This window comes from Globicephala melas, chromosome 13 (genome assembly GCF_963455315.2).
Source record: "Globicephala melas chromosome 13, mGloMel1.2, whole genome shotgun sequence".
In the NCBI taxonomy this organism is placed as follows: domain Eukaryota; kingdom Metazoa; phylum Chordata; class Mammalia; order Artiodactyla; family Delphinidae; genus Globicephala; species Globicephala melas.
This window is the reverse complement of record NC_083326.1, coordinates 83259198-83275158: the sequence shown is the minus strand read 5'-3', so window position 1 is coordinate 83275158 and position 15961 is coordinate 83259198. Positions and strand designations below refer to the sequence as shown.

At 38.8% G+C, this 15961-nt stretch overlaps 1 protein-coding gene across 1 annotated transcript in view; it reads left to right on the top strand.

Moving 5' to 3' along the window:
- The window catches only part of SBNO1 (strawberry notch homolog 1), a 57393-nt gene that overhangs the window by 27505 nt on the left and 13927 nt on the right, over nt 1-15961 (top strand). Inside the window, exons 12-26 of the mRNA XM_060310138.2 lie at nt 3-10; nt 506-603; nt 2335-2486; nt 4186-4383; nt 5020-5187; nt 5286-5461; nt 5931-6062; nt 7421-7556; nt 8288-8400; nt 8491-8562; nt 9033-9132; nt 11444-11518; nt 12200-12346; nt 12785-12879; nt 12980-13072. Coding sequence (XP_060166121.1) covers nt 3-10; nt 506-603; nt 2335-2486; nt 4186-4383; nt 5020-5187; nt 5286-5461; nt 5931-6062; nt 7421-7556; nt 8288-8400; nt 8491-8562; nt 9033-9132; nt 11444-11518; nt 12200-12346; nt 12785-12879; nt 12980-13072 — 1763 coding nt within the window. The remainder of the gene's footprint in view (nt 1-2; nt 11-505; nt 604-2334; nt 2487-4185; nt 4384-5019; nt 5188-5285; nt 5462-5930; nt 6063-7420; nt 7557-8287; nt 8401-8490; nt 8563-9032; nt 9133-11443; nt 11519-12199; nt 12347-12784; nt 12880-12979; nt 13073-15961) is intronic.

The following is a 15961-nucleotide window of genomic DNA, read 5'->3' as shown; positions in this document are numbered from 1 at the left end:
AGTCTTTTGGGTGTTGAGCCTTTCTACTTAAAAAAGCCTTTTTTTCTAAAGGGTACTTGTAAAAAATATTAACATAGTAAGACTTTAAAAAATGCATTTTTAAGATAATAAAAGCAATACGTGTTTATAAAGAATTTGGATAGCTCAGAAAAGTATAAACAAACATCACTATAATTTGGCTAACCATAGATGTAACAACTGATAACACATGGATATATATATTACATTAAGGTGTTTTCCTTTTTGGTAAATACATATTTAGTTAAAGCACAAAGAACTGGGGCAGGGGCTTCAGTAGTGTCCACTGTTGTAATACTGTTTCCTAGATAAGTGTATTACATGTAGCATGTCTCAAATATATGTAGAATAAATAAATTGGTACACACATACAGTAATGGGTAATTCTTGTTTGAAATCTTTTTTTAAACTAAATATTTAAAATAAGTCTTAAGAAACCACGTAGATATTTTTATTTATAATTAATAATATTCTTTTTTGCCTCCAGTGTGTTGTAATTGGTCTGCAGTCTACGGGAGAAGCTAGAACATTAGAAGCCTTGGAAGAGGGTGGAGGAGAATTGAATGATTTCGTTTCAACTGCCAAGTAATGTTTATGGTTTTGAGTTTTTACTTAGATTAGTTTAAATGTTAGCATTTCCTGGAGGCAAAATTTTTGCGTTTTAAAGTTTTTCTGATTTTAGTTTTTATGGTCCTGTGTATGCATAACAACATGTCTATTGGAAAACAAAACATAGAAATGCTGAAATGTTAAGTATTTTGACAATATTATGTCCAGTATTTGGACTAACTGAAGGGCTTGATTTTTGTTTGTTTTGTACATCTTGGAAATCTGACAGCTTGGTTTAAGATACTCAGTTTTGTTTTGGCTTTGTGTATTGGAAACTACCATTATCCAAAGGAGCAGTATAGTTTAGTTTGCCCTAGTTTAGTATGCTCTAATATAAACATTGCAAATAATCCTGAGATAGTCAAAAGAGATTTTAAAAATGTTTTTAGACACTGTTTTTCAGTTTGTTTGCCTAACAGACAGTTCTAACTCTGGTAGCAAAATTAACAAAATAACTTTTGCTGCCATGCTATCTTTTGCCTTAGGGGATACATTCAAGTGGCTCATTTTAAGATAGATATAACTTAAAACTACTTTTAAAAGCAAAACATGCACCTGCTAATCTGTATCTTTCCTGTGCTTGCCTGCCTAGTATTGCCTCTGAAATGATAGGCACTAGTTACAGGGAGCTATTAAGAGTTGAAGTGGCTAGTCCAAATTGAGATGACCCTTAAGTATGAAATAGACACCAGGTTTCAAAGACTTAAAGAAATATAATGTAAAACATTTCATTGATTACATTTTAAAGCGATATGTTAAGTTAAATAAAATATTAAAGTTAGTTTCACAAGTTTTCTTCTACTTTTTAATGTAGCTACTAGAAAGTGTAAAAATTATGCTTGGGTTGCACTGTATTTCAGTTGGACAGTCTTGGCCTAGAATATTAAAATTCATTTGAGCTGGATTATCAGTATTTTGTAAGATTGAATAAAATGTACTTTTCATTTTTTATTTTTTAAAAATTTATTTTATTTCATTTTTATTTATTTTTAAAATTTTTTCTTGGCTGTGTGTGTCTTCATTGCTGCACGGGGGCCACTCCTCGCTGCAGCGCACGGGCCTCACATTGCGGCAGCCTCTCCCGCTGCAGAGCACGGGCTCCAGGCACGTGGGCTTCAGTAGTTGTGGCACGTGGGCTCAGTAGTTGTGGCTGGCTTGAGGGCTCTAGAGCGCAGGCTCAGCAGTTGTGGTGCATGGGCTCCATTGCTCCGCAGCATGTGGGATCCTCCCGGACCAGGGCTCGAACCTGTGTCCCCTGCATTGGCAGGCGGATTCCCAACCACTGTGCCACCAGGGAAGCCCCAAATGTATTTTTTAGTAAGACATAGATTTTATTATTTGTAACTCTTGCATGTACCTGAAAATGGAAAATATATGTGAAATAAATTGGTTAAAGGATTGTTAAAGTCCTTTACATTCAGAATCCAACTCTTTTGAATCACTTGTTGACTCGAGTCACTGTTGTGCAATTTTTCTTCACGGAGTCTTCCTCTGTGCAGCAGTTCTGAAAAAGAATCAGGAACCATTGGTGCTGAGTTCCTAACAGCTTTACAGTTATGTGGAGCTAACCTACTTTTGATATCCAATTTGGAAATGCTGCTAATAAAGTATACTTATTTTAAACAAATACATTCAGTAAGATTTTATGTATAATAAACTATTTTGCATACTGAGCCACTAACTGTCACTTTTTCTCTCTTCAAACAGAGGAGTGTTGCAGTCACTCATTGAAAAACACTTCCCTGCTCCAGACAGGAAAAAACTTTATAGTTTGCTAGGAATCGATTTGACAGCTCCAAGTAACAACAGCTCACCAAGAGATAGTCCTTGTAAGGAAAATAAAATAAAGAAGCGGAAAGGTGGGTACTTTTCTTTAAATGGTGCTGGAAGTAGTATAAATTTGAGCATCTTGATGCAAGCTGTATTTTGGGAATGTACTGCCTTCCTTGAATTGGCTCATGTAGTTTTTTTTTTTTTTTTAAGGAAGTGTCTTTCTTTCTTCCTCCCTCCCTCCCTCCCTCCCTCCCTTCCTTCCTCCCTCCCTCCCTTCCTTCCTCCCTCCCTCCCTTCCTTCCTCCCTCCCTCCCTCCCTCCCTCCCTGCCTCCCTCCCTTCCTCCCTTCCTTCCTTTCTTTTTATGGCCGCACCACATGGCTTGCAGAATCTTAGTTCCCTGACCAGGGATTGAACCTTGGGCCATGGCCATGAAAGCACGGAGTCCTAACCACTGGACCACCAGGGAATTCCCTTGGCTCATGTAGTTTTTGAATGCACAAGTAATCCCATTTTAAATTGGGGCTTTAACGATTTGACTGGTGCTGAGTAGGCACTGTATTGAGCACTGCGCACACATGATCTCATTCAACTTGCAAGGGATCCGTATGAAAGTAGGTTATATTTTTTCAGTTTTATAGACAGAGGAAGCTAAGGCACAGAAAGACTAAATGGTTAAGCGATATCCCCAGGTTGGCACAACTACTGGGTGATAAATGGGGAACCAAAATCCGGGCCTTTCTGTTGTCAGTGCTGTGTGTGTGAGTGTGTGTGTGTGTGTGAGTGTGTGTTTATATAGTCTTCTTTAAAGAGACTTTTGTTAGTTTATTATTTAATTATTAGGAATACACTCATCTTTGTTTGTTAGACATCTTAAAATAATACAAACTTGGGTTTGTGTTTAGGTGGTTACTAAGTAAGCTCTTTGACTTTCAGAAGGTAACTTCTCAGGCTCTCTTTCTCTAAAATGGTGATAATAACTCATATTGTGAAGACTATCATACTGTGTGTTCTAAACACAGTGCCTGACACTTTAACCTTACCTTTCATCGGTTCTAAGAAATGCCTTTTTTTCCCTTACGTTTTTAATATGCCTGAAAGTAGGTTGGCTATTATAATATAATTGACAGTATTTTTTAATTTTAGTGGCACAAAAAGTAAAGCTGAGTCCTAGAGTCAGTAACAGAGTAGTCAGATAGATAGATGGTCATGTTTCCCTTTTTTGAATTATGTTCTCACCATCATTAATATGTGAACATTTTAATGTTCTGCTTAGTTTTGGTTGGTTTATTCCAGATATCTTTTATGAATATTCAGTAAGATAATTCAGATCAGCACCTTGTTTGACTTTTAAAAATGTAGTTTTATAGATTAGTTTTTTTAGTATTCCATAAAGTATTTGCATATTTTATAAATCTGTAATTATTAGGCCTCTTCTCTCAACCTGATACACAAATTGTGACAATGCCAGAGATTCTGTTTCATCTCTGTTGTCTTGAGATGTTTATTTTGAAACTTGTGCACTTGAAGGCTGTCTTGCATTTGTACTTATGTACCTGATTTCTTCTTAAGAATAATTGAATATAACCTGATTTCTTATAGGAATCCAAAAGGCTAGCTCTTGTTTATGAATTTTTAATTGTTCTTATATACTTACACAAATGCTGTTTTTCTTCATTTCTCATTTGAGTTAACTAAGTGTATTAGCTCATGAACTAAATGTAGCTTCCTGGATCTTTAGAACAGTGTGTTTGGGCTGACTCTCTTGTTTGGGGTTTGAGGATAGGTGAAGAAATAACTCGAGAATCCAAAAAAGCAAGAAAAATAGGTGGCCTTACTGGTAGCAGTTCTGATGATAGTGGAAGTGAATCTGATGCCTCCGATAATGAAGAAAGTGACTACGAGAGCTCTAAAAACATGAGTTCTGGAGATGACGATGATTTCAACCCATTTAGAGATGAGTCTAGTGAGGATGATGAAGATGGTGAGTTCATGAATCTATTAAATGTAAGCTAAAGGATAGTTATTTCTGTGTATTTGTTTATTTATTTTTGGCTGCGTTGGGTCTTAGTTGCGACAGGCGGGATCTTTTGTCGCGGCGTGCGGGCTTCTCTCTAGTTGTGGCACGCAGGCTGCAGAGCACATGGGCTCTAGTTGCGGCACACGAGCTTAGTTGCCCTGTGGTATGTGGGATCTTAGTTCCCTGACCAGGGATCAAACCTGCATCCTCTGTAATTGGAAGGCAGATTCTTAATCGCTGGACCACTAGGGACGTCCCTGTTTCTGTGTATTTGAAATGGGGTATTGTACTAAAACCTTTTTTTTCCTATAGAAATCATCACACAGATTCTAATCTTTGCTTGGTGGCAGCTCCAAGCTTGTCTGTCTTCTGGAGGTTCAGCATATTTATGTGAGATCATGACCTCAATTTTGTGCACTTAAGTATAACCTCAAACCATGGAATTTACCTCATGGTGTATGGGTGTACTGGACCTCTGAAGTTGGTGGTGGTTTACAAGTTGTCGCTCAACAATACGAAAAAACTCAACGGTTGTTTCCTTTGGAAATTCTGTACTTGTGTTAACAAATGATTTGATACGTGTCTTTCCTTAATTTTCAGATCCCTGGTTAATCAGAAAGGACCACAAGAAAAATAAAGATAAAAAAAAAAAGAGAAGTATAGATCCAGATTCTATTCAAAGTGCCTTATTAGCATCAGGTCTTGGATCAAAACGACCTAGTTTTTCTTCTACACCAGTAATTTCACCTGCTCCTAACAGTGCACCAGGTATCCATGTGGAAGCTTGCTTTGTCTGTGAAATGTACTTTTAAACAAAACAAATATTTAAACTTTGTACTGATTTTTAACAAATGTACTTCATCTAGCTAACAGTAACACCAACAGCAGCAATAGCCTTATAACAAGTCAGGATGCCGTGGAAAGGGCCCAGCAGATGAAGAAAGACCTACTTGATAAACTAGAAAAATTAGCTGAAGACCTCCCTCCTAATACCCTGGATGAACTTATTGATGAACTTGGTGGCCCTGAGAATGTTGCTGAGGTAAATATGACTTGATCAGGGCTGTGTCTCTTCTAGGTAATTTTTTGCCACTTTCAAACCCTTTAGAATAAGTGATATATTTGGTATCATCATATAATTATCTAATATCCTCTATTAGATCTTAGAACCCTTGCTCTACTCTAGTTGTCATCCTAGAGCAAGTAAATTCCTGCCCCTATTATCTTGAGTATCTGCCCCAAGACACGGATCTCTGTTATTGCACCTGTCATGCAGTCTTTGTTATCATTGCCGCATGTCTGTTTTCTCCCCTGGAATTTGAACTTTTCAGAACCAGGCACTGTGTTGCAATGTTCTCTCTCCCCCAGTGCCTGATGCAGGACAGGTTGCACAGTACATGCTGGTTTCATTATCCCTTTCACCTCCCACCGAGTTTCTATGTTGGGAGCCCTGAGCTTCATGCACCATAGTCAGCTACATTAATTGTAAGTGACGCTGTTTGGCTTTGCAGATGACTGGCCGCAAGGGGAGGGTTGTAAGCAATGATGATGGAAGTATATCTTATGAGTCAAGATCTGAACTTGATGTCCCTGTGGAAATACTAAATATCACGGAAAAACAAAGATTTATGGATGGAGATAAGGTATGTTTTTCTGGGATGCTTTTTGGCGAAAAGAATAATGCCCATACATTTGGATTAATCTTTAGGTTTTTTCTTTTAATATAAATCATGTCTTTTGAATGTTCTTACTCTATTTTTTTAAGTAAGTACACATAATCACTGAACATTTTACACGTTTTCATTATTTTCTTATAAATCGAATGTGGTGTTTTGTGCATAGAATTAGATGTAGCTCTTGATAGCTTTGGAGGCCTTTGAAGTCTTTAATCAGAATATTGTGTTCTCTCAGGTCATCTTAGTGGCACTACACCTAATGCTACACCCTAGTGTCAGTGTAATCTTGAGTCTAGAAATATATTTAAGCACATGCCCCGATTACTGGGATCCTTTGATCTTGCTGTTTATTGTCTTGCTCTGCCATGTCCTATTGAGACGATTTACTCTGAATGGTTGTAGATTACACTTGCGTAACTGACCACTGCAGAGGTCGTGGTCACCTTCAGAGGCCCTTTCTGTATGCTCTTATTGTTAAGTAAACTTCATCAATTTTCAGATTCTCAGATCAGTTCTTCCTCCATCTAGTCGGAATTGCTATAAGCGTTTTGCTAAAAAATAGGTAGGAGCACCACTTCAACCTCCTTCCTTAATCTAAAGGGGGTAGAATAAAATCTTATCTCTTCATCCACATTTTGCTTTGTATTTCAGAATTTTTTTGCCTCTGCAACTAGAAAATAGACAGTAGCTATTACCATTATCAAAGTTGTCTTTTAAATGTATTTAAAAGCTCATGTTACATATTTTAAAGATTATAGGTAGAGGTATTATCAGTTATTTTAAGTACTTGTTTCGTTAGTAATTTAGGCCCATGTGCGTTAGAAATTGTATTAGTTGGGATCAGATTTGGCTGTTAAGTGACAGAAAATCCAAAATCATATTCGCTTAAAGTGGAAGTTCATTTTTCTCATGTACAAGTTTGAGTAGGTGGACCAGGACTGGTATGACCCCTTGAAGTCTAGGTCTCTTCTGTCTTGTTCCTTTAATATGCAGCCTTCCATTTCCTAGTTACCTCCATATTTCAGGTTCAGTCATCACACCTCTACATTTCAGCCAGCAGAGAGAAAAAAAGAGGAGGGGAAGGGCATATCTTTGATTAGGGACATTTCCTGGACGTTGTTCAGGTGACCTACTGGCTGGAGTGTGCCCACACTTAGCTGTAAGGGAGACTGGGAAATGTAATCTTGATTCTGGGTGTCCTTGTAACCATGTACAGCTAAAACTGAGAGTTAGGAAGTAAAGGAGAATACGTATTGGTGGATGTTTCCCCACCTCTCTTTGTGCAGAAGTGATCTTTTGTTCTTTTTTCCTTACATTTGATACAGAATATTGCTATCATCTCAGAAGCTGCCAGCTCAGGTATTTCATTACAAGCAGATAGGAGAGCTAAAAATCAAAGGCGAAGAGTTCATATGACCCTGGAATTACCATGGAGTGCTGATAGAGCAATTCAGCAGTTTGGTAAGTTCCTACACTGAGTTTCACTTCATAGCCAGGAATTACTGGGGAAATATTTTAATGCTAGATATACTAAACTTGACACATATGTAGGTTTTGGAGATGTTTGTGTATTGCATATACCTTAAAATATAGAGGGCATCATGAATTTATTTCTTGGCTGTTTTAAAAGCTGTAAAAGACCTATGGTAGGGCTTTCTGGCATTATATTCAAGAATGGGGCTCCTCAGGAGTATCTTCATTGTAGATCTCCAAGGGTGTTATCCATGTCAGAGCAGCTGCCACTTGATGTCTTTTTCAACCCCCAGTAGCTTCATTGAGGGCACATTGCTCCTCCCTTCCCTTCCATCTTCATGTCCCTGTGACCTGGTGATTTAAAACAACAACAACAACAATTTTGGGAGAATCCAGAGCAGCTGTGCATCAGCAACATTGTGGTCAACTAAACTGGGGTAGCACCAGTAATGTGTTTATCATTTAATAATTTTATGGAGTTTCTGCTCCCCCATAAGTGGGAGTAAGGTTCTGAATACAGATGTTGTTCAAGTTGGCGTTTTTGATTTTGTGCCTTTTGGGGAGTTAGGGTAATTGTTACATTCTTTAATTTTTCTTCTGATTTAAAGATTTCTGGATACCGGCTTACTGTTAAGTGCTGGGAATAGGTCTCAGAATATTAGTATCTAGAGAGCACAATCAGCGAATTTTTTTTTTTTTTTTTTTTTTGGTCATTACAGGACGAACTCATAGATCAAACCAAGTTACTGCTCCGGAATACGTCTTTCTGATTTCTGAATTGGCAGGAGAACAAAGATTTGCATCTATTGTTGCTAAAAGACTTGAGAGTTTGGTAAGTTTTTGAGTTATATAGATGTGTGTAAAAGATGATATATGTTAACCTGTCTTCTGTGCCTTGATTGGAGATTTTATGTTTGGATAGGGTGCGCTTACACATGGAGACAGAAGAGCAACAGAATCCAGAGATCTGAGTAGGTTCAACTTTGATAATAAGGTACATTTCAGCTTTCACTATCTGTGAAAAATGATTGCAGTGTATGGTGTCTGTAAGGAACAGAAAGGGAAAGTGGTTGCTGTTTAAAACTTAAAGCTGTCTCCTCTTATGGTTTTGCTATAAAGTCATGGCTAGTCCTATAAGACACGTGGCAGTTAGATCTTTGGTGATCAACTGTGCAATATAATCATCTTCTCATTCCTATTGGAAAATAAGATTATAATAAATACTTGTGGATGAATGAAGTGTGAGTTCCCAGAAGTAAAGAAAGTTGTTTATTTGTGGAATGCCTGCTGTGTACAAAGGTGTGAATGAGGCACTAGGCAGTGTAAAATATATATAAAAATAATTGAGTCCTGCTATTTTTGACTCTTTGGTACAATAATAGTTTTTATAGCATTCACTTGGTCATGTGGTTGAAGAGTATCCAAATGCTGAAACTTGTTAAATTTATTTGGTTTTTATTGCAGTATGGAAGAAATGCTTTAGAAATTGTCATGAAATCCATTGTAAACCTAGATTCTCCTATGGTATCACCACCTCCAGACTATCCTGGAGAATTCTTTAAAGGTAACTTTAAAAAATAATCATAACAAAGGAAAATGAGTACTGACAAGAAGGTACAAAACTCATTCTAACATGTGCTGTTGTTTTTAGTTTTCTTTGGACATAAAATGTATAAAATTTAGAAATTGATAGTTAACAGACACCTAAATTGATGTCTTATAATAAGCAGTAGATTTATTAAATTTTCATTCAGGTGACGTGTTTTTACTGTTGATAGAGTTCGTTGCATGTTGTTTAATACTAGATTACTAGAGGAAAAATGGTTTTGTTAGATTAATTTGAACATGACTATGCCAAATAGCTTTTAAAATTTAAAGTACCTAGGTAAATAATCTGTGGGGGCTAGTGGAGGTACAAATAAAACTGGCCGTGTATTAACTGTTGTTAAAACTGGGTGCTGGGTACCTGTGGTCCGTAGAATATTCTCTTTACATTTGTGTGTATTTAGAAATTTTTATATTTAAAAAAAAGTCCTAAGTAGTGCTATAGAAATTCTTAGATGTATCTTGCAAATCTGAATAGATTTTACCCCATTAATATTAGTAGTCTGGGTGATTTCAGTAGTTCAGCAAACTGAAAATATTTTGGAAAATAAACAGATGTAAGGTATTTGAAACATTATCCTTATAGAGTTAGCATTTTTTACTAGGAAGTCCTTTCCAATTGAACCCATGTTTAGTGTTGGTAGCAGTCCATATTGACATAGCTGGCAGGGGTGCTTATAATCACTGATGGCATTTAACAAAACAAAAAACCAATAAAGTCTTGGCCCTGTTCTTTTTCTCCCTTTCCCTTTCATTCCCTCTTATTTTCTTTTTGTTTGGTCATTGGAGGGATTGTCAAAAACAACTCCCCAATTTATTTCTAATTCTAAAAAATTACATGTTTTTTATTCATTATAAGTGATGAAAACAATCTAAAAGTGAATAATGAGGAGCCCATACCCTCTCCTTAACTACCTGCTACCTACCAGTCTCACCTGCTGAGGTTAACAAATGTTGACAGTCTGAACAGGGGCAGCCTTAACACACCTTTATCCATTTGTCTAAACACAGAGCTTTTTAAAAAAAAAACATGTTAATATTACTTGCAACGTACTTTTCTCACTTGGTACATCACAGGCATCCCTTACAAATCAATAGCTATAGTACTAACACGTATTTTAACAGTTGTGTAATATTCTACATCTAGCTTATGTAACAGTTTTTCCCTTGTTGATGTTCAAGTGGCTTTCATTTTTTTGCATCACAAACAGTGCTGGAATTGTAGCAGCTATCCTTCTATTCAGGAATTTCCTCCCATAGGATGGATTCCCAAAATGAGGATTTTTTGCATTGGAGCTGTTTGGCTACAGAGTTGTCATCTTCTGCAGAATCTACACATTTTGAGCATGTAGCAGTCTAGCTGATTAAATAAATGTGTAAATAGGATATAATTATGCTTCCTGTTGATCCTTTTCTCTTTCTTAAACCCTTTTTACTGTAAGTCTGGGTTAGATCCTGGACACAAATACTTTTTAAAAGTTTTATAAACTGTCCTCTTAGTAACATAATTCAGAACATGTTGACAGTTATACACGTTGCTTATCTTCTGCATCGCCTTGTCAGTACTGATAGGTAACGTTTGGAAAGGAAGCATGATTATTTCCTTATATAAATTATTTAATCAGTATCCTGCTGTATGTTCGAAGTTGTTTAGATTCTGTGGGTGACAGCTTTGTAGCCAAGGATCTCCACTGCCAAGGGTTGTTGTTGAAAAGATACGACATTTTAGTGAAATAATAAAATATAATGTGAGGTTTGAGTATTCTAGGATTTTAAAGACCTTTAGGGGCTGTGGGTTCCATTTAATTCAGCTAATAGGAACTATGGAAGGTACATAGACTGTGTCTTATATGCTAGAGCTTGATCTAATTTGATTAGTCAGTTAACAGCTCATTGAGTTATTTGGGCTATAAGGTTTATTTTTTGTTTGTTTTAATTTATTTTTATTTTTGGCTGTATTGGGTCTTCGTTGCTGTTTGCAGGCTTTCTCTAGTTGTGGCGAGTGGGTTTCTCACTGCAGTGGTGCAGTGGCTTCTCTTGTTGTGGAGCATGGGCTCTAGGCGTGCGGGCTCCAGTAGTTGTGGTTCGCGGGCTCTAGAGCACAGGCTCAGTAGTTGTGGCGCACGAGCCTAGTTGTTCCACGGCATGTGGGATCTTCCCGGACCAGGGCTCTAACCCGTGTCCCCTGCATTGGCAGGCGGATTCTTAACCACTGCGCCACCAGGGAAGCCCTGGGCTATAAGGTTTTTTATAAATTTGTTTTATTACAGATGTTCGACAAGGACTGATAGGAGTTGGCCTGATAAATGTAGAAGATCGTTCAGGAATTCTTACTCTAGATAAAGGTAATGGTATGACTTTTGTATGTATGTTCGTAACTGTTGCTGTATCATTATAGCCCATTTTGTTGTTTATGCTTTCGTCAAGTTGAAGGGGAAGCTTCAAGTCTCTAGGTCTCAATCCCTCATTACTGAGTGCTCACAGAGCATTCTGGGTGGTTTTTGCTATGAATAACTGTGGTTATTCAAGAAATTAAATCTCTATTCTCTCTACATAGCAGCAGTTCTCAAACCAGGTTGCGTATATGATCAGCTGTTGAGTTTTTAAAAAAGTACTGAAGCCAGGGCAGGAGCTCAGACGTCGGTAATTTTCCAGAAGCTCCTGGGCATTCTTACTTGTGCAGCCAAAGTTGAGCTTCACTGACTTAACAGCACTTAAACTTTATGGGTTAAGACTTAATGTTGGAAAACTAACATTCTGTTGTGCTAAATTATATTCATACCTTCAGTAAGCGAAGCTGAAGATGCAAAAATTCAATTTGGCAAACATCTTTTGAGCATGTAGTATAGTCGTGCTAATTGCTAGAGGTAGAAGCGGTCGAAGTATAGCCCTGTTCTGGGAACGGTACAGGAGTTGTGAGGGAAGTCTTAGAGAAGAAAGTGAGACTCTTACTAGGTTGAGATGAATAAATTTTTTAAATTGCCATTTGAATGCATTAAATCTTTCATACAATCTTGTCATTGCAGATTATAACAACATAGGAAAATTCTTAAATAGAATTTTGGGCATGGAGGTGCATCAGCAGAATGCGTTATTTCAGTATTTTGCAGACACACTTACTGCAGTTGTTCAAAATGCCAAAAAAAATGGAAGATATGATATGGGAATCTTAGGTAAGTTGGGAAATTTTTAAAACATCTTATGTATTCTTTTTTTCTTTCTTTTTAATTAATTAATTAATTTTATTTTTGGCTGCATTGGGTTTTCTTTGCTGCACATGGGGTTTCTGTAGTTGTAGTAAGCGGGAGATACTCTTCGTTGTGGTGCCTGGGCTTCTTGTTGCCGTGGCTTCTCTTGTTGCAGAGCATGAGCTCTAGGTGCACGGGCTTCAGTAGTTGTGGCACGCGAGCTCTAGAGCACAGGCTCAGTAGTTGTGGCGCATGGGCCTAGTTGCTCTGCGGCATGTGGGATCTTCCCCGACCAGGGCTCGAACCCGTGTCCCCTGCATTGGCAGGCGGATTCTTAACCACTGCGCCACCAGGGAAGCCTGTCATATGTATTATTGATGAAAAATTTTTTTTATACTTATATGTTGCTTTTTCTTGTTCAAGATCTTGGTTCTGGAGATGAAAAAGTGAGGAAAAGTGATGTTAAGAAGTTTCTGACTCCAGGATATTCAACCTCTGGCCATGTAGAATTATACACGGTAAGTTTAGAAAACGTGCACATTCAAGTATAATATCATTTTCTGGTAAGCATTCTCCGAAGTGAGTTTAATTTAAATTTTATTATTATTTTTTTTACAGATAAGTGTAGAGAGGGGAATGTCCTGGGAGGAAGCTACCAAGATTTGGGCTGAGTTGACAGGACCAGATGATGGCTTTTATTTGTCATTGCAAGTAAGGCTTGTTTCCCTTAAATGTTAGTTGTTAAGATGTGTAATGTGTTTTCATTGCCAGCATTGTAATTACCTGTTCGCTTTGTGCTGATTTTCCAATTGTATTTAGCTTTCTGTGTTTTGATAATTTATCACTGTAATTGTGATATATTTTTATTTAATACGTTTTGAGGAGTATTATTAAATGCTAGTTTTAAATTATTACTTATTGGGGAATTCCCTGGTGGTCCAGTGGTTACTATTCCACACTTCCACTGCAGGGGGCACAGGTTTGATCCCTGGTCAGGGAATTAAGATCCTGCATACTGCGTGGTGTGGGCAAAAAAAAAAATGTTTACATATTATTAGTAAATTGAACCCTTTTTTTCCATAATATAGTGAGTGACCTTCTTTAGTCATAATAATGCTTTATGTCTTCAAGATTCAGTTTTCAGTTATTAGTGTAACTACATTCATTGGTTTAGTATTTGCCTGTGGACAGAGCTAAGGAGAGAGGATGTGTGAGTGTGTATGTGTGTGTGTGCACGTGTGTGTACGTGTTTACATTTAGACATATACATATATACACACAAATGAATGCATATTTGTTTGTCCTGATCAAAACTATGGAATTTTGGGGCTTCCCTGGTGGCGCAGTGGTTGAGAGTCCGCCTGCTGATGCAGGGGACACGGGTTCGTGCCCCGGTCCGGGAAGATCCCATATGCCGCGGAGCAGCTGGGCCCGTGAGCCATGGCCGCTGAGCCTGTGCTTCTGGAGCCTGTGCTCCGCAACGGGAGAGGCCACAACAGTGAGAGGCCCACGTACCACAAAAAACAAACAAACAAAAAATGTGGAATTTTAATCTTATCTCTTCTCTGATTTTTTTTTTTAATTTATTTTATTTTTGGCTGTGTTAGGTCTTCATTGCTGTGCGCGGGCTTTCTTTAGTTGCAGCGACTGGGGCCTACTCTGTGGTGCGCGGGCTTCTCGTTGTGGTGGCTTCTCTTGTTGAGAGGCATGAGCTCTAGGTGCGTGGGCTTCAGTAGTTGTGGCACGTGGTCTCAGTAGTTGTGGCACGCGGGCTCTAGAGCACAGGCTCAGTAGTTGTGGCAGACGGGCTTAATTGGTCCGCCACATGTGGGATCTTTCCAGACCAGGGCTGAACCTGCGTCCTCTGCATTGGCAGATGGATTCTTAACCACTGCGCCACCAGGGAAGACCTTTCTCTGAAATTTTGGTCTTCTTTCTTCCACACTAATAATCCCTGTTCTTCAGGGCACACAGGATGATAAAATATCATGGATACTATGCCCCAGTATTTTGAAAATATTTTTGTTGTAATAACTTTTTTTGCATAAGCTTACTTTATGCTATTTAAAAAATAGTTATACTGTTTCTGCACGTCAACATATGGCAATTATATAGTATACTCTTCTTCTTTTTTTTTTTTTGGTACGCGGGCCTCTCACTGTTGTGGCCTCTCCCGTTGCGGAGCACAGGTTCCGGACGCACAGGCTCAGGGGCCATGGCTCACGGGCCTAGCCGCTCTGCGGCATGTGGGATCTTCCTGGACCGGGGCACGAACCCGTGTCCCCTGCATCGGCAGGCGGACTCTCAACCACTGCACCACCAGGGAAGCCCTATACTCTTCTTTTAACCCTTAATTAATCTTAGTTCTACAGGTAATTAATTTATAATTAAAGCTCACCACTCACTCACTAGTCCTTAGGTTAATATCTCTCTAGTTATTTTGTCTGAAGCCCATTATGTAGTAGATTCAGGAAGGGCTTATGGAAACATTACTCCCTGAATTCTTACGTGCTGGTAAGTTTGTGCCTTTGTACTTGAAAGACAAATTTTACCAGACATGAAATCTTTTTTTTTTTGCGGTACGCGGGCCTCTCACTGTTGTGGCCTCTCCTGTTGCGGAGCACAGGCTCCAGACGCGCAGGCTCAGCGGCCATGGCTCACGGGCACAGCCGCCCCGCGGCATGCGGGATCCTCCTGGACCGGGGCACGAACCCACGTCCCCCCTGCATCGGCAGGCAGACTCCCAACCACTGCGCCACCAGGGAAGCCCAGACATGAAATCTTTAGTTCACGTTTTCTTTTCTTGGATATCTTAAAGATGCTGCTACTTATTCTTTTGAGATAGAGTTGCTGTCAAAAAAATTTTTTTTTAATTATTTTTATTTTGGGCTGCGTTGGGGCTTCATTGCTGGGCGTGGGCTTTCTTTAGTTGAGGCGAGCAGGGGCTACTCTTTGTTGCGGTGCGCGGGCTTCTCATTGCGGTGGCTTCTCTTGTTGCACAGCACGGGCGCTAGGCGCGTGGGCTTCAGTAGTTGCAGCATGTAGGCTTCAGTTGTTGTGGCTCACGGGCTCTAGAGTGCAGGCTCAGTAGTTGTGGCGCACGGGCTTAGTTGCTCTGCGGCATGTGGGATCTTCCCAGACCAGGGCTTGAACCTGTGTCCCTGCATTGGCAGGCAGATTCTTAACCACTGCGCCACCAGGGAAGTTCTCTACGTTTTGTTAACTTTTTAAAATTATGGTAAAATATATAACAAAGTTTGCCATTTTATCCATTTTAAAGTGTATGATTTAGTGTCATTAATTATATTCACAATGTTGTGCCAACATCACCATTAAACAGTAGCTTTCCCCTGGCCTGATAACCTTTGATCTATTTTTTGTCTATGAGTTTGCGTATCTTGGTACCTCATATAAGTGGAATCGTGCAGTATGTGACAGTTGTGTCTGGCTTCTTTCACTCGGCATAATGTTTTCAAGGTTCGTCCATGTTGTAGAATGTGTCATAACTTCCTTTCTTTTTGTGACTAATATTGCTTTGTATGTGTGTAGCACATTTTACTTTTTATTTGCAAATATTGGGTTGGCCAAAAAGTTCGTTGG